This window comes from Trachymyrmex septentrionalis, unplaced genomic scaffold, assembly GCF_001594115.1.
Source record: "Trachymyrmex septentrionalis isolate Tsep2-gDNA-1 unplaced genomic scaffold, Tsep1.0 scaffold35, whole genome shotgun sequence".
NCBI lineage: Eukaryota > Metazoa > Arthropoda > Insecta > Hymenoptera > Formicidae > Trachymyrmex > Trachymyrmex septentrionalis.
In genome coordinates this window covers 151,602-174,658 of record NW_017305514.1, presented here as the reverse complement: position 1 = coordinate 174,658, position 23,057 = coordinate 151,602, and the positions used below count along the sequence as shown (strand labels likewise).

General features: G+C 34.2%; 5 protein-coding genes across 6 annotated transcripts; 2 read left to right on the top strand and 3 right to left on the bottom strand.

Annotated features, from left to right (window-relative positions):
* Positions 1–50: 50 nt before the first annotated feature.
* LOC108750303 (probable protein phosphatase 2C T23F11.1) lies at positions 51–1,982 on the bottom strand. Its single transcript, XM_018489669.1, has 5 exons — positions 1,700–1,982; positions 1,359–1,569; positions 941–1,146; positions 636–861; positions 51–564 (listed from the first exon to the last, which is right to left on the bottom strand). Exons 2-5 carry the CDS (start codon positions 1,543–1,545, stop codon positions 233–235), a joined length of 951 nt encoding a protein of 316 aa, XP_018345171.1. The 5' UTR covers positions 1,546–1,569; positions 1,700–1,982; the 3' UTR covers positions 51–232.
* A 97-nt stretch (positions 1,983–2,079) lies between these two features.
* On the top strand, positions 2,080–3,497 carry LOC108750307 (succinate dehydrogenase assembly factor 4, mitochondrial-like). The gene is made up of 4 exons (XM_018489673.1): positions 2,080–2,157; positions 2,721–2,874; positions 2,975–3,073; positions 3,163–3,497. The coding sequence occupies exons 2-4, from the start codon at positions 2,811–2,813 to the stop codon at positions 3,330–3,332; spliced, it is 333 nt and encodes a 110-aa protein (XP_018345175.1). The 5' UTR covers positions 2,080–2,157; positions 2,721–2,810; the 3' UTR covers positions 3,333–3,497.
* A 215-nt stretch (positions 3,498–3,712) lies between these two features.
* LOC108750279 (succinate dehydrogenase assembly factor 4, mitochondrial-like) lies at positions 3,713–4,597 on the top strand. Of its 2 annotated transcripts, XM_018489630.1 has the most exons (3): positions 3,713–3,922; positions 4,056–4,166; positions 4,315–4,596. In XM_018489630.1, the coding sequence occupies exons 1-3, from the start codon at positions 3,856–3,858 to the stop codon at positions 4,452–4,454; spliced, it is 318 nt and encodes a 105-aa protein (XP_018345132.1). In that variant the 5' UTR covers positions 3,713–3,855; the 3' UTR covers positions 4,455–4,596. The 2 variants fall into 2 exon arrangements, with proteins under 2 accessions (XP_018345132.1, XP_018345133.1); XM_018489631.1 differs by lacking the exon at positions 3,713–3,922 and having other exon boundaries at positions 4,040–4,166; positions 4,315–4,597.
* Positions 4,598–5,907: 1,310 nt separating this feature from the next.
* Positions 5,908–18,402, bottom strand: LOC108750310 (protein polybromo-1). Its single transcript, XM_018489677.1, is given in 27 exon segments — positions 5,908–6,283; positions 6,286–6,403; positions 6,480–6,597; positions 6,667–6,716; positions 6,814–6,964; positions 7,048–7,288; positions 7,921–8,043; positions 8,318–8,500; positions 9,310–9,381; positions 9,517–9,689; positions 9,781–9,953; positions 10,058–10,215; positions 10,318–10,896; positions 10,987–11,326; positions 11,435–11,640; positions 13,769–14,063; positions 14,260–14,423; positions 14,495–14,662; positions 14,733–14,885; positions 15,189–15,251; positions 15,495–15,593; positions 15,693–15,805; positions 15,883–16,324; positions 16,405–16,584; positions 16,675–16,803; positions 17,233–17,478; positions 17,592–18,402. Coding segments are annotated over 27 exon segments (4,929 nt in total). The 5' UTR covers positions 17,697–18,402; the 3' UTR covers positions 5,908–6,196.
* Positions 18,403–21,306: 2,904 nt separating this feature from the next.
* LOC108750262 lies at positions 21,307–21,723 on the bottom strand. Its single transcript, XM_018489609.1, has 2 exons — positions 21,686–21,723; positions 21,307–21,604 (listed from the first exon to the last, which is right to left on the bottom strand). Exons 1-2 carry the CDS (start codon positions 21,709–21,711, stop codon positions 21,307–21,309), a joined length of 324 nt encoding a protein of 107 aa, XP_018345111.1. The 5' UTR covers positions 21,712–21,723.
* Positions 21,724–23,057: the final 1,334 nt, after the last annotated feature.

Below are 23,057 nucleotides of genomic sequence, written 5' to 3'. Positions count from 1 at the left end.
GATGAATCGATGAAAGAGTGCAATGTAAAAGTAACACAGATTCGAGAATGAAAATATAAATATAATGTATTTTATAAACACGTCTGCTTCATCTCTTTACAATAGAGCCAGTATTGCACAACAAATATCTATATCAAAAGTTGTATCAATACGAGATTAAAAGTAAAATGGCCATAATAATTTAGATAAAACATGATACAATGTCGCTATACAATTCAAAACAATTATGAATCTATATACTCGGCGGTGGATTTTGGCAATGCAAAATTAATCGCGAACACGGCTTGCCGTGGAGAAAGCACACGAGTATCACTGTCATATTGTCGCAGCCGGTGCCCATAAGAGCGTCCGGCGCCAGGCAACAGTTTAAAAGTTCCTCGCAAATCTCCTCGGGATGTATCGTACAGTTCGACGCTTCTCCATCGCCAAGTTTTAGATGTGCTAAACGCCTTCTTATGAACTCAACTACCTCTTCGCTAGTCATCACGTCCCAAATACCATCGCACGCCAAAACAACAAATTCCCAGTCCTCGTCAATGATAAACTGTTGTACTTCGGGAAACGCTACGGATTTATAATTCTTTTTGATGCAAAAGTTTAATCGAAAGAAATCACATTTGGTATTTCATTATTACCAGTCACGATCTGTTCCTGTGGCGATTTACGGTCGTTCTGCTTAAATATAAAATCTCCGAGGGCACGAGACAGCGCCAGATTGCCATTCACTCTCTTGTACTCGACGAAACCACCCGCTGCTTCGATACGTTTGCGCTCGTCCTTTAACGTAGGCTTATGATCTCGACTGAGGGCGACTGTCCTTCCATTGATACAAGCCACCGCTCTGCTGTCACCTGCATTAGCCTACAAAGCTTTTCTAGTGGTCAGGGATTCAAATATCAAGATGCATTACTCTACAGCCGAAATGAGATAAACAACTTACACTGTATAAAATATTATCTTTGATGAGGAGCGCAATAACAGTTGTTCCAGCATGTTCATCTCTAAGAGCAGCATTATTCTGCATTGCTTTGTCTAATTCTAAGAAGCCTTGTTGCATCGCACCTATGATATCGCCTTCCTTATACTCACTCCTTTTAAGTATGTATTCGTGAAGATGTTTTCCAGCATGCTGCGCCATGGCTGCACCTATAAATATACAGTTGTTATGTAGTAAGTATTATATATTATATACATATGTATTTTTTACTATATTATTATCTATGTATTGTCTATCTATGTATTGTTATCTATCAAATATCTCTAACATTCATCTTATCCTACAAAAATATATACTCGATATACAGTTATTTGAAAATTTACTTATGCTATTGTTTAATAAGTCTACATTCAGTATTTACCTCCATGTCCATCATAGACAGCGAAGAACGCAGTGCGTGGGTCACTGGGTAAAGAAAGTATGTGCACGTGTGAATCTTCCATCTTAATGCGCCATCCTTGCATGCAGGAACTGCCTACCCGGTAGTTACTATCCCGGCAACAAGCCGACTTCTTCTTCGTAATTGGTTCGCTAAGTGTTTGTCCCATCTTTCCTTCTCAATTAATATTAAGCTTGTACATGAATGAAACGCGATTTAATACGATATTATCAATATTATGACAGCTAAGTTAATCAAGTTAAACGAATTCAGACGTACTACTTTTAAATTATCAATTCGCAGAATTTTGCTCAAAGTCTTACCTTACGGTCAACGTCGTCGTTTGAGGATCTCAAATTTAAATGCGCTTTACTTCGCTCCGATTTCATAACAGCCTCCCATTCAGAAACGCGCTGAAACGCGCGTGATACACGATTAATTTGTCGTCAGCTCCACCCCGTGTTATTCTCCGTGTTTTCCATTCGGCCATGAGAAACAATGCGCGCAGACAGCTCAAGCAGACATCGATCGCAAGATAAACAGCTGATCCGAATTGATGACGTCAAAGTGCCGATAGTTTTTTTGGGATGAGCCATGACGTCATTGTGTAGATATTTGTTCGGTGAGTTTGGGAATTCGGTTATAGGAACAAACTAGGAATACTGTGCTAGAAATATTTTTTTTCGATGAGTTTTGGAACGCACTTGCGAACGTGACAGGCGCTGAGGTCGCTGAGTTAAGAGAAGAGAGGACAAAAGAATTGATATAAGCTAAAACAAATGTAAGATTTAAAAACAATTACATAAATAGAAATGAAAGCGATTAATTAGCTGCTTAATTATCGATCTTATCTATAATTTATTATGTAATGATTATATTATATCGTACTGTTGAATATATAGATCTTCGAACTTAACCTGATCTTCACCGCGCAAAATGTGTGAAAAATATTTCCCTCAAAAGTTTGCAAGAGCATTTAAATTCATAAATTAATTTTTAAAAAGACACATTTGTTTAAGTATAGATAATAAGATATTTGTTGCTTGTTTGTGTATAATAAACGAACATAATGTTTAATAAAATAATCGTGCAGTTAATAATTTGGAAATTTAATGTGCATATTATTATTTATTATTACACGTAAAATATCTTCGTAAGGTAAAAATGATACGAATTTGAATAAATCTGTTTTATATATAGGCTACGACGCTCCTGCATTTAGTACATTTACGTGATCCAACATTTCTTATGTAACACATATTGTTTTATAAATAAGTTTTTTTAAGAACTCAACAATTTTTATAAGGACAATATATAACAAATCTAGCTTTTGTAATTTCAAAGGATTGGAAACAGTGAAGTCAAAAAGAAACAGATATATATCGACTGGTGTGATCTTATTTTCGAGGAGTATAGAAATCAGTTTTGAAAGCAATGGCAGGAATTAATTGCGCAATTTCAACAAATTTGCGTCAATTATTGAGGCTATATATGAGAGGTATGAATTTGTAGATGAACAAATATCGGCGAGTTTGTCTATTCATTGAAATTAGCAAGATGTACATTTGTAATCTTCCCATTGATGTTCTTTTTAAAAGGATTCACATGCTCGTTTTCATCTAAAAGCACAGACGAGGTCGGCGAGAGTCCGAGATTACGTGAATTCAGGAAAAAATTGCGCGAACGCGCTCCTATAGGTACGTTACGTAGTAGCAACTTTTCCTGAATTTTTATGCAAAGATAAAAAATTTAAAGCAGTAAAGGAATCAAACTTTGAACGTGACAGAGAAATTGGACGAATTGGAGGAGGGCAAGCATCCTTATCAAGAGAAAGAACCTCTGAAACCATTCCCAAACAACACGAATCCGGAAACCGGCGAAGTCGGAGGTCCCCGTGGACCAGAGCCGACTCGTTACGGTGATTGGGAAAGAAAAGGTCGTGTGTCAGACTTCTGAATCATCCTCGTTTGAGAATAGCGCAATTCATTTGTTAATAACACTTGGAAACTATCATCAAAACATTCGTATTTAAATCTTAAAACAATTCTGCTTTGAAATACAATGTTATACAATAAAACTTTTATTTTCATATCAAGTTAATCGATATATATCTCTTATAACGATCGGATCTTTTAATTAAATTTTAAAAAAATTAGGAAATGTGACAAATTTATCTAAAATATTAATTTAAAACAGCACAACTAGTTAACCAAATAAGGATTGAATTAATATTTAATTAAATTTTAAGATCAAAACATTAATTTAAATTTTCAAAAATTAAAGTAAACGGGAAATAAAATTGAAAATGTTTGTCACATTTAGAAAATGTTATAATTGCTTCTTATGAGGCAAGATATTCAATGCGATCTAGCCATATTGGCGACAGTATTTTATTAACAAAATTATAAAACTGTCGCGTCATTGTTTTCATACGATTGTGGACAACCACATGTCAGTTTCTTCGTAAAATATTTGCACGATGATTCGCTTAAATTGTAATATTTTGACAACTCTACAAGCAAGAAATTGTAGGCAATTTGTCACAAGTATGTATCGATGCTTCAGAATATTTTAAGTTTGCAAACTTATAGATTTTTGCGAATAATTTTTTTTTTTGCTTATATATATATATATATATTCATTTCATTGAATATAAAAATTAAATGAGTAATACATTAGGTGCTTTTCTTCTAAAATCGAAGATTTTAAATAAGACTTTAACTGAGGACATCCAAGAGTCGCCACGAATGAAGCAGTTCCATGAGAAACTTAAATTGCAACCGATACCAAGTACGTAATAGCAATTAATAAAAATTAATACAATATGCAAAGATATTGATACGAGATCTTTTTATGATACGCGATAAAAGCTTTCACAACAAATTGATTATGCTCAAAGCTTCAGGAATTCTCATACTGATTTTTTTCTGACACGCAGAAGTAGGACCGCGGGAAAGGTTCGTGGATTTAGTATTAGTGGAAACAGACCCAAGAACTGGAGAACTGATAACAAATAGCGAGAAAGATCCTACTAAATGGGGAGACTGGCAGCACGGTGGCAGAGTCAGTGATTTTTGAAATGAAATATCATATATATTTTTTTAATATAGTTTCTATAAATATATTTAAAGAACTCCAAAGAATTCTTACTTCTTAACTTGCAATGATCAATTTTTGCATTTGTAACTATATACGCGAAAAATAAATTAAATTATTTTGGTCAGTGTTAAGTAAAATAACGTAAATCAAAATTGTTTCTTGATATGAAAAAATATGTAAATTAAATTAATAATAAGTACAGATGTATAATGAAGGAAAGCTCTTGTATTACGGAACAAAAATTGTATAAGTGAGAGGTAATAAATTACATTGTACAAAAAAGTGAGCCTTTTTTGCTGGACTATGATACCCCCGAGTAAGTTTTCAGAAGTTACTACAAATTTATTAGTAACGACATTTCATGTTTGGTATTGTTAATTTCACACGACTTTCTTTCCGAAAGTCTGGCACTATGGCAACCTACACAAAAAGCTTAATTACGTCATAATGTACAGAGATTATCAGTACATTATACATATAAAAATATGCAACACTTTGTCAAATACTGAATACTGTATGTTAGAATAACAAACATTTTATACATCAAAGCGGTTAAATTTCTCGCTACTAATGAGAAAACGAATGTTCAACTAAATCGTTAATAATATCGATATACTATGACTGTGTAAAGGATCGAATGTATAGTTCCATCGACGAATGAATTTAAATCGATCCACATTCATTACTAAAACATATTCTCACGCCAGTAGCAGCGAAAATTTATTTAGCCAAGATATATAATAAATTTTCAAAGAATTAACGGCTAAACCATTCATGTAGAAAAGGAGCTTAGTTAATTCTACAGATATATCGTATCAAGAAACATATGTACACGACACTGTAGTAAAAATTTCATTTTGTATTTGCCAGTACGTACGTTTTCAAAATTCTTCCAATCGTATCGAAAATTCTTAAAAAATAATATGCTACGAGGTTTACACTGTTGCATACAAGACGCAGAATTTCGTCCTTTCTTTTCCTTCTCGGCTATTGGTCAATAGCGAATAGATCATTTGATTAATCTCACTATGTTTCTTCAATATCTTCTGAGAATATGAAAGTAGCACTAATAAGAAGCGCGACATCGGTTGCAGTACACTGCTCCGTACTTTTTTTTTCTATATACATATGCAACTTCATATTTTATGCAAGTTTCTAATACAGGAAGAGAGTTTCAGCTTTCGTGTCCCTTGTTACAAGAATATGTGTTACTTAGCTATACAGAACGTATAAAATTTTGTTCAAAAGTGAAAAATCAAAATCAGCAGACGTATTTACATAATGATCTTCTACATACAGTATGATTTTTTTATGTACACACATCGTATAGTTCTATGCAATATGTGGTATAAAGTACTTAAAACAGAATTTATTTAATACAAATAAAAAAAGCGTAAACATTTTATTCGCAAAAAAACAAATTTGTTGCCAATCATATAAATAATGCCTGAGTGATTAAAATAAATTGCAAACATATATAGTCAACTTGTAGAATTGCCTAAAGATATTTTGAGATGTCATCAAACTTAGAACATAGATAAATAAAGTAAAATTAAGTATTAGAAGAACGAGAAAGAAAATTCTAAATACAAATATCATTCAAACGATCGAATACCATCAGTCTTTCCATCCGGCGTCCGCGGGTCTGTGTGTTGTAGGTTATGTGTACGTTTAGCACGTTCAAAAATTATTAATTTTAACAATTTATAAACTATAAAGTTTTATTGATGGCTAACACATCCCGCATCATCATGTTTCTGAGTGTCCACAAAGCGTTTACCACATTCCCATGGTTTCCAACGCCATTGCCCAGCCATTCAGCGGGCAGCTTCGTCACATCGGGGATTTGCGTATTATCCGGATTGGCGTTCATCTGCTTATCCCAATTTGATATGTAACGATTCTCTACGTTTAGACCTTCGATGTACCTACAAGCGAAAGAAGAATACAATTCAATATGAGATGTTCAAAGATGATTTTCCACAAAATTTAGCTTAAGCCTACCTCAAATAGGCGTCCGAATGCAATACACGACTTGGCCTCGGTGGTACCGCGACAAACATCGGCTCTGGCTGTTTAGTGGCGGGCAAGGTGCTCGTCTGAGTTGCAGCTGCTGAAGTTTCTATGTGAAATGTGTTTTTCCCTTATTCATATCGCGCGTTTACGTAAATTTGAAATAATATACAATTACCTGTTTCCATCGGAGGCAATACCGTGGGTCCTTTTGAAGGCATATAATTTCTACAAGAATATAAACGCATATATATATAATATATATAGGGTTTATAAATACGTATTTTACAAAATAATATACGAAAAAAAGAGGATAAATTCTTACCTGCTCCTCTCAGAAGGTGGTATTATGCGTCCATGCGACTTGAGAATATGCACTTCTTTAACGTGTCTTGCGAGTCTCTGTACACTCGGGAATGGCGGAACAGATTTCTTCGTTCGGCCGCAACCACGCCACTGGCACTGATACTCCACATCTATAACATTGATAGAATATCAGTACAATTTAGTCCTTTGCATCATTCATGTCGTGCTGCGCGGCTGCTGCGATTATACTCACCACTTGGAGCGTTTACAAATGACGATTGTACGTGACCGTTCTGCTCCGCGATGCAGTGATCGATGCAATCAGTCATGTCCTCGAACTGCCAGTCGCAATTGTCCCAACAACATTCGTACACAACATCCTGCGTGGAGTTCGTGCCTACTGTAGTCGTACCCTTCAGCTGACCACCGTCTTCGTTCATTTTGATTGCCCGTTCCTCCCATGCTTGCTTCTCCCCCGCTGGCAATTTCCTCCACTGGAACGAAAGTGGTTTTACGTTTTATGTAATCAGTTTCGTTTCGTTGCTCATAATTAGTTAGTAGACAATTGGCAAAACCATTTTTACCATTTTAAAAGTCGTTCGACGAACTGTTTCAATGGCTACTCTCTTCTTCATAAAAGACTGGATACAAATAACGTTTATACATCAAGAATAATAACGGTAACATATCAAGGCGGAGACGATACAAATTACAATACGATATGTATATGCAAAAGTAGAAACTGATATACTACTCTTATAAAAGAATGCAGAAGATGTATTTTGTATTTATTATTATTATATTTTGTACACACAAGCATTTATATTTATAAGAATAAAGAGTAGCCATGTAACATAATTTATTTGGATAAAGGACCAAGTATGCTGAATAATGTTTTAGCGATGTATATGCAAAGTCACTTATACATAGTCAATTACATTTTTTAATCTTTTTGCTTTATCACATAAATGTCAAAATGATCAAAGTTTACATTGTTCAACTAATTTGATGCTTAAACAAAGACATCATGTGATCATGTATGAGGAAATTTATTCTGCATACATTCCTTCATCGAAACTCCATTATTAATAAACTAAAAAATCAACAGTGAAAAAGAAATAAATACCTCATTGCCAACAATTCTGCTAATCTCTCCGAAGGATGATTCAGGATTGTTTTGTGTAATCTGCGTTCGCATTTTACTCGAATATAAAATATAGCCCGTAACTAATTTCTTACCCGCCGTTTTCTAAACAGAAGAGAAAATACAAATTATAATGTCACCGTGTTCATGTAAACGAGCATATTGCCTTTACATCTCTTAAGAGGTAACATCAAATTGTCGATCTATTGTTAAGACAAATGGTGTCTTCAAACGGTGCAGAGAACGAAAAGAGGTATGTATGCTGGCATATTTCTCTAAATAAAAAGAAAGTAAAATAAACAAAATATGACGTGTGACAATAGTTGATAAGAATGAAAAAATAAAAAAATAAAAATAAAGTGGTCACGGTAAAGCCTACCTTCTTAGTCGACACAGGTGTCTGAGTATTGGAGAGCACCGGTTGAGCTTCCGTAGATCCAACGGATGGTGGACCACCAGCATCCATGCTGTCTTCCCCAACTCCTACTCCCACTCCCACTCCTAATCCTACCCCCATGCTTAGTACATCTGGTTCCAGCTTCGGTAACAATGGTGACGCTTCCTACACCATTTATTTATGTTTATGTTACCTTCGTTGTCCCTTATTACCGATCACGATATATTTTCGCGACTTTATCCAGTAGAAAAAGTTGTACATAATAAAAGGAACGCCATCCCTTCTTCACGCGTCCGTCCAAAGAAAATTAATCACGATATTCTCCCATTTACGTTATATTCCGTATACTTTAACCTCTCTTTCGAATATAATATAACTGATGTAACATCCGATCTTTTTTTAATTCGATACCATCAACATATGTATATTGTAATATGTAACGTATATATAATCGCAACATGTCAATTATTAATTAATTGAAACTTTTTGCATTAACAGATTAGTTAATATGTATACTCCAAAGCGAATTCTTCATTCTTACATTAGTTGGATTAGAATGACATGGAAGCAAGATCTTTCGGTGGTGTGCTTTGCGTTCGTATAACATACTAGCGATAAACCCAACAGGTGCTCTGATTTGAAATTGTCGGATGAAACCGCTCGAGACACAAATACTAACACATAATTACATAATCAAAACAAAAAAAGAATGAATATGCCGGCATATAGATCGAAAACATGCGTGTAAATGCATTCTGTTGATATAACAAAAATACTTGTATCACACGCAAAATAATTCAATTAGATTTAAAGAAAAGCATGTTTCGCCTTTCGTCTTTTTACGAGTGGACATACTGGCGATTAGACTTTTGCTATATCAGCTTGCGTGTGATTCTCTTGAAGGAACGTGCGATTGCATATTGTATGTACGTTACTAAAAACAAAAGATATAAGATTTCGTAATTAGTAATTACCATTTCAAATTGAGCCGAGCTGGGCGTAATGGACTTGACTTGACTTTGCGTCTGAGCCACGTCGCTCGAAACCTACAACAAACATGCCATGCAAAGCAATAATTTCACAGTTAGTCGCATAGAATGAACTAAGTACATATCTTATTATTCACCGAATAGTTTAAATATGCATTTATGTTAGTCAATATGTTTAACTGTCATACATACTTTAGCAGGATTAATAGGCCTTCGGAAGAAATAGATTTCGTCTTCAGTTACCGCCGATGTATGATTGAACTTCTTTAAACCATCTTGGCTAAGCTTTTTCATCAAACTTTTACTTTCGTCATAAAGCGATTCACAAATGTACACGTCATCCTCTGGTATCTCTGTCGGTCTGCCTATATAATGCATTAATGATAATGTTAATGTATTCCATTTTTTAATTTAATTTATTTAAATTCATTAAACAATGAAATGATAAACACTTACTACATATATACTCTCCGTAATCAAGGACGGAACACTTTCCAACAATAGCTACAATAGGATGAGTACCATCCACAGTAGATAAAAACAACTCTTGTTTATAAAATAATTTCGTAGGCGTATGTGGCACATCTGTAGGCATCAATAACCATGGACCTTTGAAATAACACTTCCCGCTAAAAACACAAAACGGTATATATTACATATCGTGTAACATAAACAGTAACATAAATTACAGTAATATACAAAATTAATATTTCATTACAGATTTATTACTTACTCTTTGGTTAACCATATAGCATCAACTTGAGCTATTTGTTGCCTGCCCCCATCTGTCGCTACATAAACAAAATCACCGGTTTTCACAGATCCCGCGCATGTGCTGTACTGTTCATAATATGTGTTCTCGGTATCTTCTGGGTTATACAATATCACATTCTGCAAAATAAGAGATATGTTAAACAGACTAATCAAAATAAATAAACAGAGAAAGAGTTGATATTTCAAGCAAACAAAGAAGATATTGATTTAGTTACTAACAGGTCTTTCCTTTTCCATCAACTTTTCTCCTTCCTCCAATTCAGCGATCTCTTCTTTATGCTTTTCCAGCCGTTCTTTGTACACCGAGATTACTCGTTTCGGTTCTAATAGCTTTTCTCTAGGAACCAATGTCAAGTGATCGGGATCGAAATTCCAGACCTTGATTTTTTTGAATGCTCGAGCTTTCGTGGAGTAACGCGATTCACATACATAAACATCCTTTTCTAGGAAACCTTCCGGCTGCATTCTAAAATAATCCTTTACACTTAAAACGCAACATCTGCCTGCTACTTTCGCTAGAGGTACCGCCACGTGAGCATCGCTCTTAAATAATTCCTTGTCCAAAAATTTCCGCGAAGCCACATGATATGTTTCGCTAGGTCTATAAAATAAATTTCCATACAACATTTGTTGACCATCTGCATTGGTCCAAAGCCTTTCTATGAGAACTACACTATACTCCATGCCTCTCTCAGTAGGCTCAATATATGTAAAGTCACCAGCTCTGTATACTTCTTGATTGAAACTCATAGAACCTCCGTTATCAGTATTATTCGTGTCTGTATTGGTTTCAGAGTCCTGCAATAGTAAATTTTAAATTACAGATCAAGCCGACATGAATTTTCAAACTAAAAAATACAAATTGATATGAAATAAGATTTAATTTACTTTTGTTTCATTTCCATCGCAGCTCTCCTCTTCATTAGGTAAATTTAGTTCTTGTTGCTGTTTTATTCTTTTAAGTTCTGCAACTTGAGCAGACAGGTCGAGAAGCGTATAATTTAATGCAGGTGAATGTAATAGGTCTCCTGCACGAGTCACCTCATCACGAGTACGTAGAAAAAATGCCTGTAATTCTACGCTATCCTCGAATGGTTGTGAATCTGTACGCGACAATCTCCGTGCTCTCTCCAAGCAGGTGAAAACATCTTCTTGAAATCGATCTAGCCTTTTGTAAACACCCCGATCTAATCTCCTCTTAATCAAATCTAATGACAACCCCCGTACTCTGTTTTTCAACATAGAAATACTTGTTAATGGAAACCAAACTTGAGTAAACAGCATAATTTTCATAATAAAAACAAAAAAAATTAATAACATTCAAGCACATTCGTACTTTTTGCCATCAACAATATCATGTTCCGGCAGTTCGGCCATAGAATCGGAGTAACACCTTCCTTCCTCATCCTGGTGATTATAAAGCGCGGTAAATATTGTTGCCAGTATCTCTTGAACAGCAGCTGACACATCAGGTACACTTTCCTCATCCTCACTCAATTGCAATTTACTTTGCAACACTAATCTTTGTAATATCAAGGCATCCTAAAATGATTATATCTTGTTATTCACTACGATATCTGCATTTACAGCCACACTTTGACAAAAGTTTTATATATAGCACGTATTTGAAAAAAAAAAAAAAAAATACGAAGATAAAATTATTCTGGTCTGTTTACTTTTGTCTCAGTCTTTTTATATCTTTTTATGTGCTTATCCAATTCCTTGTCTCTCAATAGGCGTATGAAACACGGTCGCACTTTTAATGGATTTTGCACCACGTTACTATTTAATATATTCTGCTCGCTTTGTGCGAACATCTTCGGGATATTGGCGCGCACGCGATCAAATTCACTCAAACGCATGAAAAATTCGGAAATACGCCATACGGCGTATGAAAGACTTGGAAGATCACGATAAAAATGCGCTAATTGCTAACAAGGTTAATATGTATGAACATCGTGCACATTACGGATAAATTACATATACAATTTTATATGTACAAATTTATATATAGTTGTTTAAATTTATACAATATCGCATGCCACGCGTTTCACGAAACAAGCTAAAGCATTGTTCGATGAAAAACTTTGTACGACGGGATTGAAGCAAGAGACAGCGAAGGAAGCCTTTCAGGAAGCCTAACCTCCAAACTTCTACCGTAAACAGATTAGACTTTCCATCTTTTGCCGCGAAATTTCAATTGAAGTATCCATCCGCAAATATTCCGATGATTCTCTCGATTTGAGAATCTGTATTTCATATTGGAATTTTAGTCGAAAATTGAAAGTTTCTGAAAACTACGCTTTTTAAATTGATTTTTGAGAAAATTGATTTAACACACAAGTTTTCAGAAACTTGATTAAATTTTCAATACTTTCTCAAAAAATTATGAGAAAAATCATTGCAAGATAAATTAGAAATCAATTTTTTACAAATTAGATATTGTTAAAAGATCTCGGGCTTGATATGCTATTTAACTTTCTTAACAATATCTGGGAAATTCAATTTAAAAAAATCATAATTTTAATTAGAATTATACATCGCTAAAGTATTAATATTAGTCAATAGGTCTGTGTTCCTGCTTGAAATCCCCAAAAAATTTTGAACTTAAAATGAGATAGATATGTATTTCAACATTGAAGAGAAGCAAAGGTGCTGAGTGTAAAAGGTAGGTACAAGCAGCGCGACAATCCTAATGCTTTTGTGTCTATTAATGATGGATAACAGGGGGTTTTATTTAAAAATTTAATTTAGTGTAATCTTTCCTTAAATATCTTTCAGTGTACAAATTTAAAGGAAATTAAACTTTACAATTGAAGTTTAATTCTTTTATGTCCATTAAAGATAAATAACAAAATCTTATTTTTAATTTTTTTTTTAGTATAAAATCCTATCTTATTCTTAAATATTTTCCAAAAATGTTTCAAATGCGTAAAAATGTTTAAAAAAATAATTAAAACTTGTAACTGAAGTTTAATGCAAACATCAAGTAGTTGTACATTGTCAGCTTTTAACTACAATTTCAAGCTACTTTTAGCCTCACGTCAAGAAATCTTTTAAAGTATTCTTATTAATTATTAATAAATCTCGAGGATATATATAGATTCTTCAGTAAATCAGATATAATACTTTTATTAGGGTTGTCACAGAAAATAAATTTTAAAATTTTCTAACTTTTCCAGACGAAAATGGAAAATTTTTTATGAATATAAATTATGTAAATTTTGATATTTAGAATCAAGGATTATAGGAAGGTTAGCCTTTATTAAATACAATGCAAAAAGAAGCTTAGTAGAATAATAAAATTTTGGGTGCAAATTCAAGCCAATAAAAAATAAATTAGTATTGGAAAAAAGAATGCAGTTATAACGAAAAAGGACAGATCATATAAAAATATTTAAATATAAATTTTAATTATTTCATTAAAATCACTTAAAGTGCGCGATTTTTGAACGTATTTGATTATAAATATAAATATATAGATATATTTAAAAAATTGTAATGATTATTTGGAATAGGAACAGTTTAAGGGAATTATGAGCAAATTTCAAAATTCTCTTCATGATCAATTTCCCTGATTTTTTTGTTTTTCCAGTTTTTCGGGCCTGTGGCAACCCTGTTTTTGTATTATTTAACGCTTACAAAACAAAAAAACCTTTGTTATACAAACCTTATATATTTGCGAGTCCGGCTCGTTATACTTGCAAGCATTGTCAAACATTAATATAAAATCGGACACCAATTCGTCCAAATTATCATATCCATTATTCTTTAAAGTAGAAGCTATCTTCTCCATGTGTATAGGCTGCTTTATCACCTCATAATAATCTGGATATTCATTTTTATTTGGTAATTTCATGAAAATTAGAGATAACTGCCTGCCTTTTGCATCATGGTAGTCTTTTATAGTATCGTACAGAGTTCGTAATTTTTGCAAATGAAGCGGTACTATCTTTTTCGGTCTCCTGAATATAGACGGCAGAAAAAGAGAGAGGTAGAGAAAAGATTAAAACAAATGAACACTGTTATCTCTTTTACGACTCCGATTCACGCTCACACCGCTCTTAAATTCATTTTATCCTTGTTGTTATCAAAGTTAAAGACAAATAATGTTCATGAGCGTTGTGAGCATGAATCGAACCTATATGAATTACGACATACCCGACGTTTCTAGTTGGGGTTGATGCGGAAGATTTGGACCTAGGATTATCTGGCAGAGGACCTAATTCTTTTACCTTATCCATCAAAACTTTCTCCAATATATTAGCATCCTCATATATTAATGAACCTTCTTCGTTATATTGGCGACAATTATTAAACATTAACTAAAAAACGAGGGATTTCGAAGAAATGTCTGACGCAAGTTATCGTATTGATTAATTTAAACGATAAATACCTTAAAGTCCTGTATTAATTCGTTTTCATTTTGATACTTCTCCGCTTTAATATTAGCTTCGATCGCTAGCATGTCTATAGGTTCTGCTATCACTTGATAGTAATCTGGATATAATTTTTTGGAAGGCTTCTCCATAAACATTAACATGGGTTGCCGACCGTCCTCGCACTATAATACAATACAGCATGCTATACGTCGACCGAATATATTAAACGTAATGAGTTTTGGAATTACTTACAACGTATTCTATGACACACTTGACTAATGCGTACAATCTCTTCTTTAGTGGTATATTGTCTTTGTACTTCCCTCGTGTCAATAAATTTGAAGCACGTTTAATCAATTTAGGCTGCTGCGAACTGTTTTCGGATTCGCTATCTGAATCAGAATCCTACAGAGATATCGAATATTTAATTTATTACATCCGCTTTTCAAAAAATGCATGATTAACCCTGCTAGTCTGTTCAAATCTGACTAAAAAATGTATGTGATGTAATTTTTATTTTCTTACTAATATTTTTTAAAATCTTTTCTCTGGTATTTAATGACTTCATCTCTCCAAATTTCACTGTGAATGTGTTGTTTTATTTTTTAGTTATAGTTTTATAATATTGACTCAAACATATAATGTTGTAGTAAATTTGGACAGACCAGCAAGATTAAATCATTATGTTCAATTTACACAGTATATTACCTGATCGAATTCTAAGAGCTCTTGTACTTTCTCTTGCATTATTTTTTGCAATTTAACAGCACACTGTAATAAAACAAAAACGCATAAATAACTATACTGCGATTATTGTATACATCATAGTAATATTTCTCAATTTTATTGGATTGCTAAATTTTGAATTCGATGAAAAACTGTGAAACTACTTATGTGTATTGTGTGTGTGTGTGTGTATATTTTATAACTAACATTTTTTATATTATGTTTGTAATTAAACGCATAATCGCAATTAATTTGAAATAAAATGTGCATTAATTACAAAATGATTACCTTGTACAGTCGAGAAGTATGCATGTTATATTTCTTTGCATTTTCAAACATGATATTCATATCTCCAGCTACTTCACTAACAGTACCATATTCGCATTTCTGAAAATCGTGATTCAGGATAAATATTAGTTTTAATAGTACAACAATATAATGTATTAATATAAATAATCAATTCTATTATAATATGATAATATGTACCTTTATCTTTGTACGTATTTGTAATAAAGATATAGGATTCTTAATCGTCTTATAGTAATCAGGATATAATCTCTTTGATGGAAGTTTCCAAAAATATTCGCTCATCCTTACACCTATAATACATAGTTATGGCATTATATCAACAATTACAAATAATAGATTTAATATTATAATATCATATAAGTCATGCCTTGATTATTAGGAGCCGTCCGAATAGTTTGAAACAATTGCCACTGTGGATTGTCAGCTTCTTCAGTCTCAGCAGGTTCTTCTTCCTCATCATCGCTCTCGTCATCTTCGTCACGTAATGATGCAGTTTGTGCTATTAACGATTGCGCCATAGTACGACTGCCTCTTTTGCTTCTCGTAGATGGTGCAGTTATAGCGATCTTAATACCGCTACCAAACCCGCTATCTTGCCTTCTCGCGGCTGCGGTAATTATCTTCTTCAAAAGTTTAGCATCCTTGTAAATTTGTGAACCAGGCTCATTAAATTGACAGGCGTTACGGCACATGAGCATTAGATCTTTCTCCATGTCACCAAGTGAGCTGTATGCACCTTCTTGAATCTTTCTCGCAATAGTCTTCAAATCAATCGGTGTCTCGATGACATCATAATACTCGGGATAAAGCTATGATAAAATACGTTAAAGCAATTACAAATAAACATCAAGTATACCAATTTAGAGGCAATTTAAAATAGATTATAAACCTTTTTAGAAGGTTTGAGTTGAAACATAATATGAAGAGGTCTGTTATTGTCGGTGGGATCAGTTGCTGTCATAACTGCTGCAAATAAATCCTCGAATAACTGCATAGTTTCCTCATCGAGATTCGTTGAACTTTCTGAAGTATCTTCTGCGTCATCTTGTCGCGTCGTTACTTTACGCGCCTAAACATGAATAAATGAACAATCTCACTATATTTTTGCATTGCATATATGTGCAACAAACTAAAACTCAATTAAATCATGAAACATTACCAATCTGCCAACTTTTAGAATGAGTTTTCCTTTGGGTTCTGGTTCTTCATATTCTTCCATGATACGGTTTTTAGTATTTATACACAATTCCCACAGTTCAGTTGCATCTTTATACTCAGGAGATGTACGCTATAAAAATTATTATACATAACAAGATTTCAACTCTACAGGCCTCCTTTTTATTCCTATACTATATTGTATTAAAACTTTGTTTCTAGCATTTATCGAATATCAAACACATATCTATTTTACTTTAAATTCAACAATATACATCCTAATTCACAGTTACAGAAAATAGATCTTAGGAATAATTATCAATAATCGTATTACACTGAAAAATAAATCAATTAAAAGAAATAAACCTATTTTTAGACTTAGCTTAAATATTTCAAGCAGATCTAGCTTAAAAATATTTCCAATAGATCTTAGATCTTAAATATTTCACAGTAAATTTATATATCTAATTCTGTAAACTGCATGCTGAAATCTTTTCACTTTGACAGACTTTAATATCTGTTTGAATAGATTGATACAATTAAGTAGAATTTAGGAACTTACCATGTAGAAAGCTTTGGCATTGTTTACCATAAGCTGAATATCAGCAGCAAGATCATCCATATCGCGATATTCATCAGTTTTCAGTTTCTGTTGTACTTTCAACAGATCTATGGGATTGGAAACGACCTCATAATATCCTGGCTCCTGTCTACGTTTCGGCACGCGTATAAACGCGTCACACAGCAGGGATCCATCTTCCTTCTTTTGATTACGAAGTATTTCATACAGTTGTTGGCACAAATCGCTCTGTACAAGGTAAAAGGCTATTAGCAATGTATGTTCAACGTATACCACATACGCAATCTATGTACAAGTAGGAGAGATCACAGTGTAGAAAGAAAGTGTTCGCACACACTCACAGGATCCAGTTTTTTCCTCCTCTTCGTTGGCTCAGGCGGGGTATCGTCACCGTCGTCCTCGGTGCCACGACTCGCCACCGAGGACGTTCTACGTCGCTTATTCATCCTGAGGTATATCTTAAAAAGTTACAAGGTACAAGATGATCCTTTAGCTGTATATCTATAACAGAGCGCTGCTACATCGTCCACCAAATGCTGTCGAGATCGCGATGCGAGGGCTGTTACAGTTATCGTTGGTAGAGCACAAAATTTGTAAACAAATGTACGTGCGCACACATACATTCACATACGTGTGCGCGTATATGTACATAAAAAGGGTTCTTGAACTAAACGCGGGGGCCTTATTCGTCGTATCGTCGCGCCGCTATTATCAGAGGCACACGTTGAGCTTATCGCGACGTACGGTGGGCCAGGTCTTAGGGACGAGGTTGCAGGATTTGTCTCTCACACGCGTTCAGAGATCGACGTCTCGGCTCGTGCGTTAGTTAACTATTGCGAATGAATTCCTCGAGAAGCGGGACGTCACGTATACACACAGGGGGAGGGGGAAGGATGGCGAAAGAGAGAGAGACAGAGCCACACACATACGGACTGGCAGCTAAAAAAAATCACGCCGCCATGATAAGTCGCCACTGCGCTTCAAAACGCGGTCGACGTGTACAGCGCGGTCGACGTGGTGATTTTAAACGCGCCGTGAACAACGCATTTTCCGTCTTCTCTCAGTCGCTGTCGCCATCGATTATCAACCGTACCGCGGCCAAAAGCGTGCAAACGGACTGGGACGCATTCACGCATTTCATGCGTCTCCCCTCTCTCTTTCGTCCTCGCCCGGCATCGCTGCATTCCAACCGAAATTTGCCGCCATATCCGGAATGCGCGAGTCCGTGGCAGTCCGCATCGTCCCCACGGAATTCCAAGCTCGACGAGCCAACAGCTATCCCAGATTCCGCTCGAGGTATCTCGACTACCCACCAGTTTATGCCACCGTATCTCTTTCTCTTTCTTTCCTTGCCCCCTCCCCTCTTCCGGACTCTCACCTGTCTCCTCGTGCCCTTATGAGAGGAGTTTCATTAATGCGCGAGACATTTGTATGCGCGAATATTCCTTGGAAAAGGCGCAAAACACCGCGCTTCTCATCCACGTTCCAGGATGACACACGTCTTGGCCGACGCCATGCTGCGAGCGACCGACAATTTCGCTGATTGTACAATAAAGGCCCTGCCGACCACTCGATACGTGGATCTTAGAGTTTCCTGTTTGTTCGACGGACTCCGTCTTTATCAGCTGTACGTTTTTTTACGATTCGATTAAAGAGACCCGCGGATAATGGAAGAACATTAACGACTGTTGATATACTATGGGTATGATCAATGTGATGCTACAAATACTTTAAAGCGTTTTTTTTTTATTAGTCAACTTGTAAAATTCTTTCTTCTGATTGGTCCATCAAATGCCTCAAAACATTTCTAGCGAGACTTTGATCAACAGCCTCAATCTATTGACTGATAATGCAAACATCGGATTATTATCAAAGTTGAACGAAATTATGTTTAAGTACATGGTATATTTGCATATTGTTGTTTACGTGAGTTTACACAAATTTCTTTATGTAGACTATAAGCAATGTAATTAAAATATGAAAATTATTATAAATTGGATAATATAATACAGAAAGAAGCAATATTTATAAAGTTTTATATATGTTAATATACACAGTGACTGGCAAAAAAAGAGACCATTATAATATTATAAGTTTTTATTTCAAAAAATTGTAAAAAATGAAAAGAACTTGAAATAATTTAGCTCAGACAGTTTGTTATTAATAAATTTTTTATATTTATAACAGATTTTACTTTATCTTGTTTAAATTAATTCATATTTAATTTTTTTTAATGTTTTACTTAATACTAGGACAAAAAACAGACCATCTTTATGTTTTATTAATAAAATTTGAAAAAAATTAGAAAAAGCAAAAAAATACATTTTAATATTTAATATGATTTTCTTTCGCTTTGATTACCAATTAGCGCTATTCGGAATAACGTAGAATGACACTGGCCTAGTTTTCACTGAAGGTTTAAACTGGATCAGAATGTAAGAATCAACAAACTACAGTCAAGCATTCCCCTGTCGTTCAATTGTAAACAGGAAAATACTCAATTGTAGTTAGTTGGTTCTTACATTCTGATCAGATTTAGATCCTTGATGGAAACTAGGCCATTGATTGGTTGCTTTTATGACGCATTCTTTATTTCGCAGTCGTTTACCGCACTGTGTGATTTCGCCCTTAGAATGCAGTCCCATGGAGTGCATCGCGGATTGCCAATCACAGAATCATTCTCTTACATCTGCTTGCAAAATTTGCAATGTTTTACTATAAAATTAAATCAAATTTTTTCGGAGACGCTATATTGTGTAGACTGTTATATTTGTATTCTCGTAATAAAGTATGCATTTGTGTACATATATTATTAAATTACAACTTCACATTTAATTACAATTTTTATGCAGTATATTATTTTTTCATACATAATTATTCAATTACAATTTTCATATAGTATTTAATTAATATTATTTTTAGTTTACTTATTACTGTTTAATATTATTATTATTATTAATATGTGAATATTATCTTTATATAAGGAGCTCGTTAACATTATTCTATTATATAATTCTGATTTAAAAATATACTCGCTATAAACAATTTGTATGACACGATCAAATTGTCTTTTTTTTTTTAGAAAATTTATTCTATAGTTTTATGAAAACTCAAATTTATAAGCGCCTTTCCAATCCACAACATAGCGGCGAGTCATGTGACTTGGGACCCACTACATCAAAGGTGCCGACGCTCAGTGTCTGCACTATATATACTTATACTATGATTTGGGCCACAGGAGGTATAGGCAAGACTCCCTTTATGTCTATATACTCTAAGGGCGTGTTCTCATCTTGACGGAAAAGCAGAAAGCGGAAAAGCAGTGGCCAATCAGAACTCGCGCTGGTAGTAAGTAGTACACAAAGCCGAAATTGTAGACTACTAACTAGAGTATATATTAGCCGTAATCGTATGTTATATGCCGTAATCTTTTTATACCGTATGGCGTAAATCATTTCGACGCGAAATGTTTTGCGTTTCACAGTTGTCATCTTGAACCTTATTGGCAACGCAAAGCAAAAGTAGACGTGGTTTGATCGAACTGCACACAACGACTGCGTTCCATTTAACGCTCACAACACTCGTGGAATCATTTTATTCTTGTCGTTTATCAAATGTTAAACAAAAAATGTTACGCTCGCGAGCGTTAAGTTAGTTCCGTTAGAACGCAGCCAACATATAATCTTTCCAAGCGATAACCCGATATTAAACATACTGCGAGTGAGTGTGGAAGTGTAAATGAAAATGTGAATGTAAAAAATTTTTGTTATATTGAAATATATGTTTATATATTGTTACTGAAAAGTGAAGATAATGATTTGATAACATCTTTCTACTACGTGCAATATGGGCGCACCAAATGAATTAGCATATCAATGTTAGTTTCCACGATACCAAAACTAACTAAACGGCAAAATGGAACAAGATCGAATTACTTACTAATCAAATATATTTATTTATAACTTACAATCTAACTACTATTGTTGGCAAACAATTTATCTTTATTTTATTATACATTACTAAGTCATTAATATACATTATTTTTAACAGTATTATTTAAAAGCGTATATTTCTTTTATACATCTTGATGTTCTTCTTATCTTTGAAGTTGTCCGATGCGCGTAAGTATTTGCGGGAACGATCGAGATTCTGCTGAACAGCACAGCCAACTCGTTCGTTCACATCAAACGTCACAGATGCCTCATTGAAAAATTGAACTGGTAAACGCCACGTTAGTTTATGTTTTGTTCTTTTTGCGACGCGTGTTTTCCTGCGTCTCTGTTCGAAGGCAGCAATTCCTCTCCACGTCAAAGAAACTGTCGCAGCGTATCGGAGAGATCGGTTGTCTAGCATGCTAAATATCATGCCAGAAATTTCAGTAGGTAATTTCTTTATTACATCTACTGTTGTTACGGTAAAGAAACCGGAAACAAACCCAAATATTCTCCTGAAAGCTTCCATCGTGCGACTGCAAAATGGAGACTGACTTTCTCGGCGGTTGAGGAATACTTATATAGATCTTCCACCACCCTTCTTTTACCCTCTCCACATTTATGTCCCCACCATTCCCCCCCCCCCACCTCTCTCAGTGTCGAATCCTGCGTGAACCTTTGACTATATAACATGGACTGCTAGCAGCAATTTCAAACTGAATGTCAAGATATGTCGCGCCATTATCAACTAATTAAGAAATACGTGAACTAACGTCACAGCTAGTAATCAGTGCTCAGGCATATCAGAGCTGATTTTAGACGTATTATCCATTAAACATGCACGTGCAAATCTTTATTGCGAAAGCATTAAGAAATAACTGCGTTATTTATAATTTTAACTCGCATAGTCGTGAAGTTCCACATACATTTATAATGATGTATTTCCGATGTTGTTAATATGACGTGGCTGTGACAAACCCATGTTTATGATGATAGGACGTCAAATTCGTTAAAAATATCCAATTAATTTCGTTAAATAGATGATCCTTTGTGACATAATACATATTTGATACAAATTTATTTTTTGTGGGTCTGTGTAATTAACTGTAATTATACAAATGTTGCCATATGAATTTTTAGATTGTATTGTTGGTCATTGCATAGTTCGTCATAGAATTAATGACAAACATCGATAAAACAAACTAATGTATCCTTCTGCCACCTACATAAACTTTTTTACTTCTATTTAATCCTAGCTGTACACACTTATTTTTTGCATCCTTGATACATACATTGGAACCCCATCTATATTTGTTACCGTAATTTCTGTAAAAATGTATATTATATATTTCAATTAATTTTTTTCCAATCGATGGGGAATTGATTATAAGGAACAAGTCCATAATATGTAAAAGTCGATAGAGTTAAGGAACTTCGAGATATATAGATTCAAAGAAAAGAAATTTTTTAATGCGAAAAAAATCTCAATTTGGAGAGTTGCGCTGGGATCTCGTGGACCTCAAATATGGGTAGCTATTTAATATGTACAATATGTTATCTAATGATTAAGTATTATTACGAAAAAGAAAAAAACTGCTAATGCAGTAGCATGTATATCAGGATACTAATTTATACGAAAATCAATCAACACACAGATTATTCTCTCTCGATGATTTATTGAGAAAATTGTGTTTATAAAATAATAACTTTGGTAAGATCATTAGAAGAATTTCATATATTAAGTTTTTCTCCTTCTCACACGTTAAATCTTTCATGACAAATGAAACTGATCGCTGGAAAAACATAATGGAAATTTGCGCTTAAATTAATTATGCAAAACACACACACACACACACACACACACACACACACACA

Coding starts and splice junctions, on each gene's coding strand:
- LOC108750303 (XM_018489669.1), bottom strand. CDS start 1,545: ATGGGACAAACACTTAGCGAACCAATTACGAAGAAGAAGTCGGCTTGT. Junction 1,147..1,358: donor TGTCTATGATGGACATGGAG/GTAAATACTGAA, acceptor GTATATTTATAG/GTGCAGCCATGGCGCAGCAT. Junction 862..940: donor AAGATAATATTTTATACAGT/GTAAGTTGTTTA, acceptor AAAGCTTTGTAG/GCTAATGCAGGTGACAGCAG.
- LOC108750307 (XM_018489673.1), top strand. CDS start 2,811: ATGGCAGGAATTAATTGCGCAATTTCAACAAATTTGCGTCAATTATTG. Junction 2,875..2,974: donor ATTGAGGCTATATATGAGAG/GTATGAATTTGT, acceptor TCTTTTTAAAAG/GATTCACATGCTCGTTTTCA. Junction 3,074..3,162: donor GCGCGAACGCGCTCCTATAG/GTACGTTACGTA, acceptor TGAACGTGACAG/AGAAATTGGACGAATTGGAG.
- LOC108750262 (XM_018489609.1), bottom strand. CDS start 21,711: ATGGAAGCTTTCAGGAGAATATTTGG. Junction 21,605..21,685: donor GCTTTCAGGAGAATATTTGG/GTTTGTTTCCGG, acceptor CATGATATTTAG/CATGCTAGACAACCGATCTC.
- LOC108750279 (XM_018489630.1), top strand. CDS start 3,856: ATGATTCGCTTAAATTGTAATATTTTGACAACTCTACAAGCAAGAAAT. Junction 3,923..4,055: donor TTGTAGGCAATTTGTCACAA/GTATGTATCGAT, acceptor GTAATACATTAG/GTGCTTTTCTTCTAAAATCG. Junction 4,167..4,314: donor TAAATTGCAACCGATACCAA/GTACGTAATAGC, acceptor TCTGACACGCAG/AAGTAGGACCGCGGGAAAGG.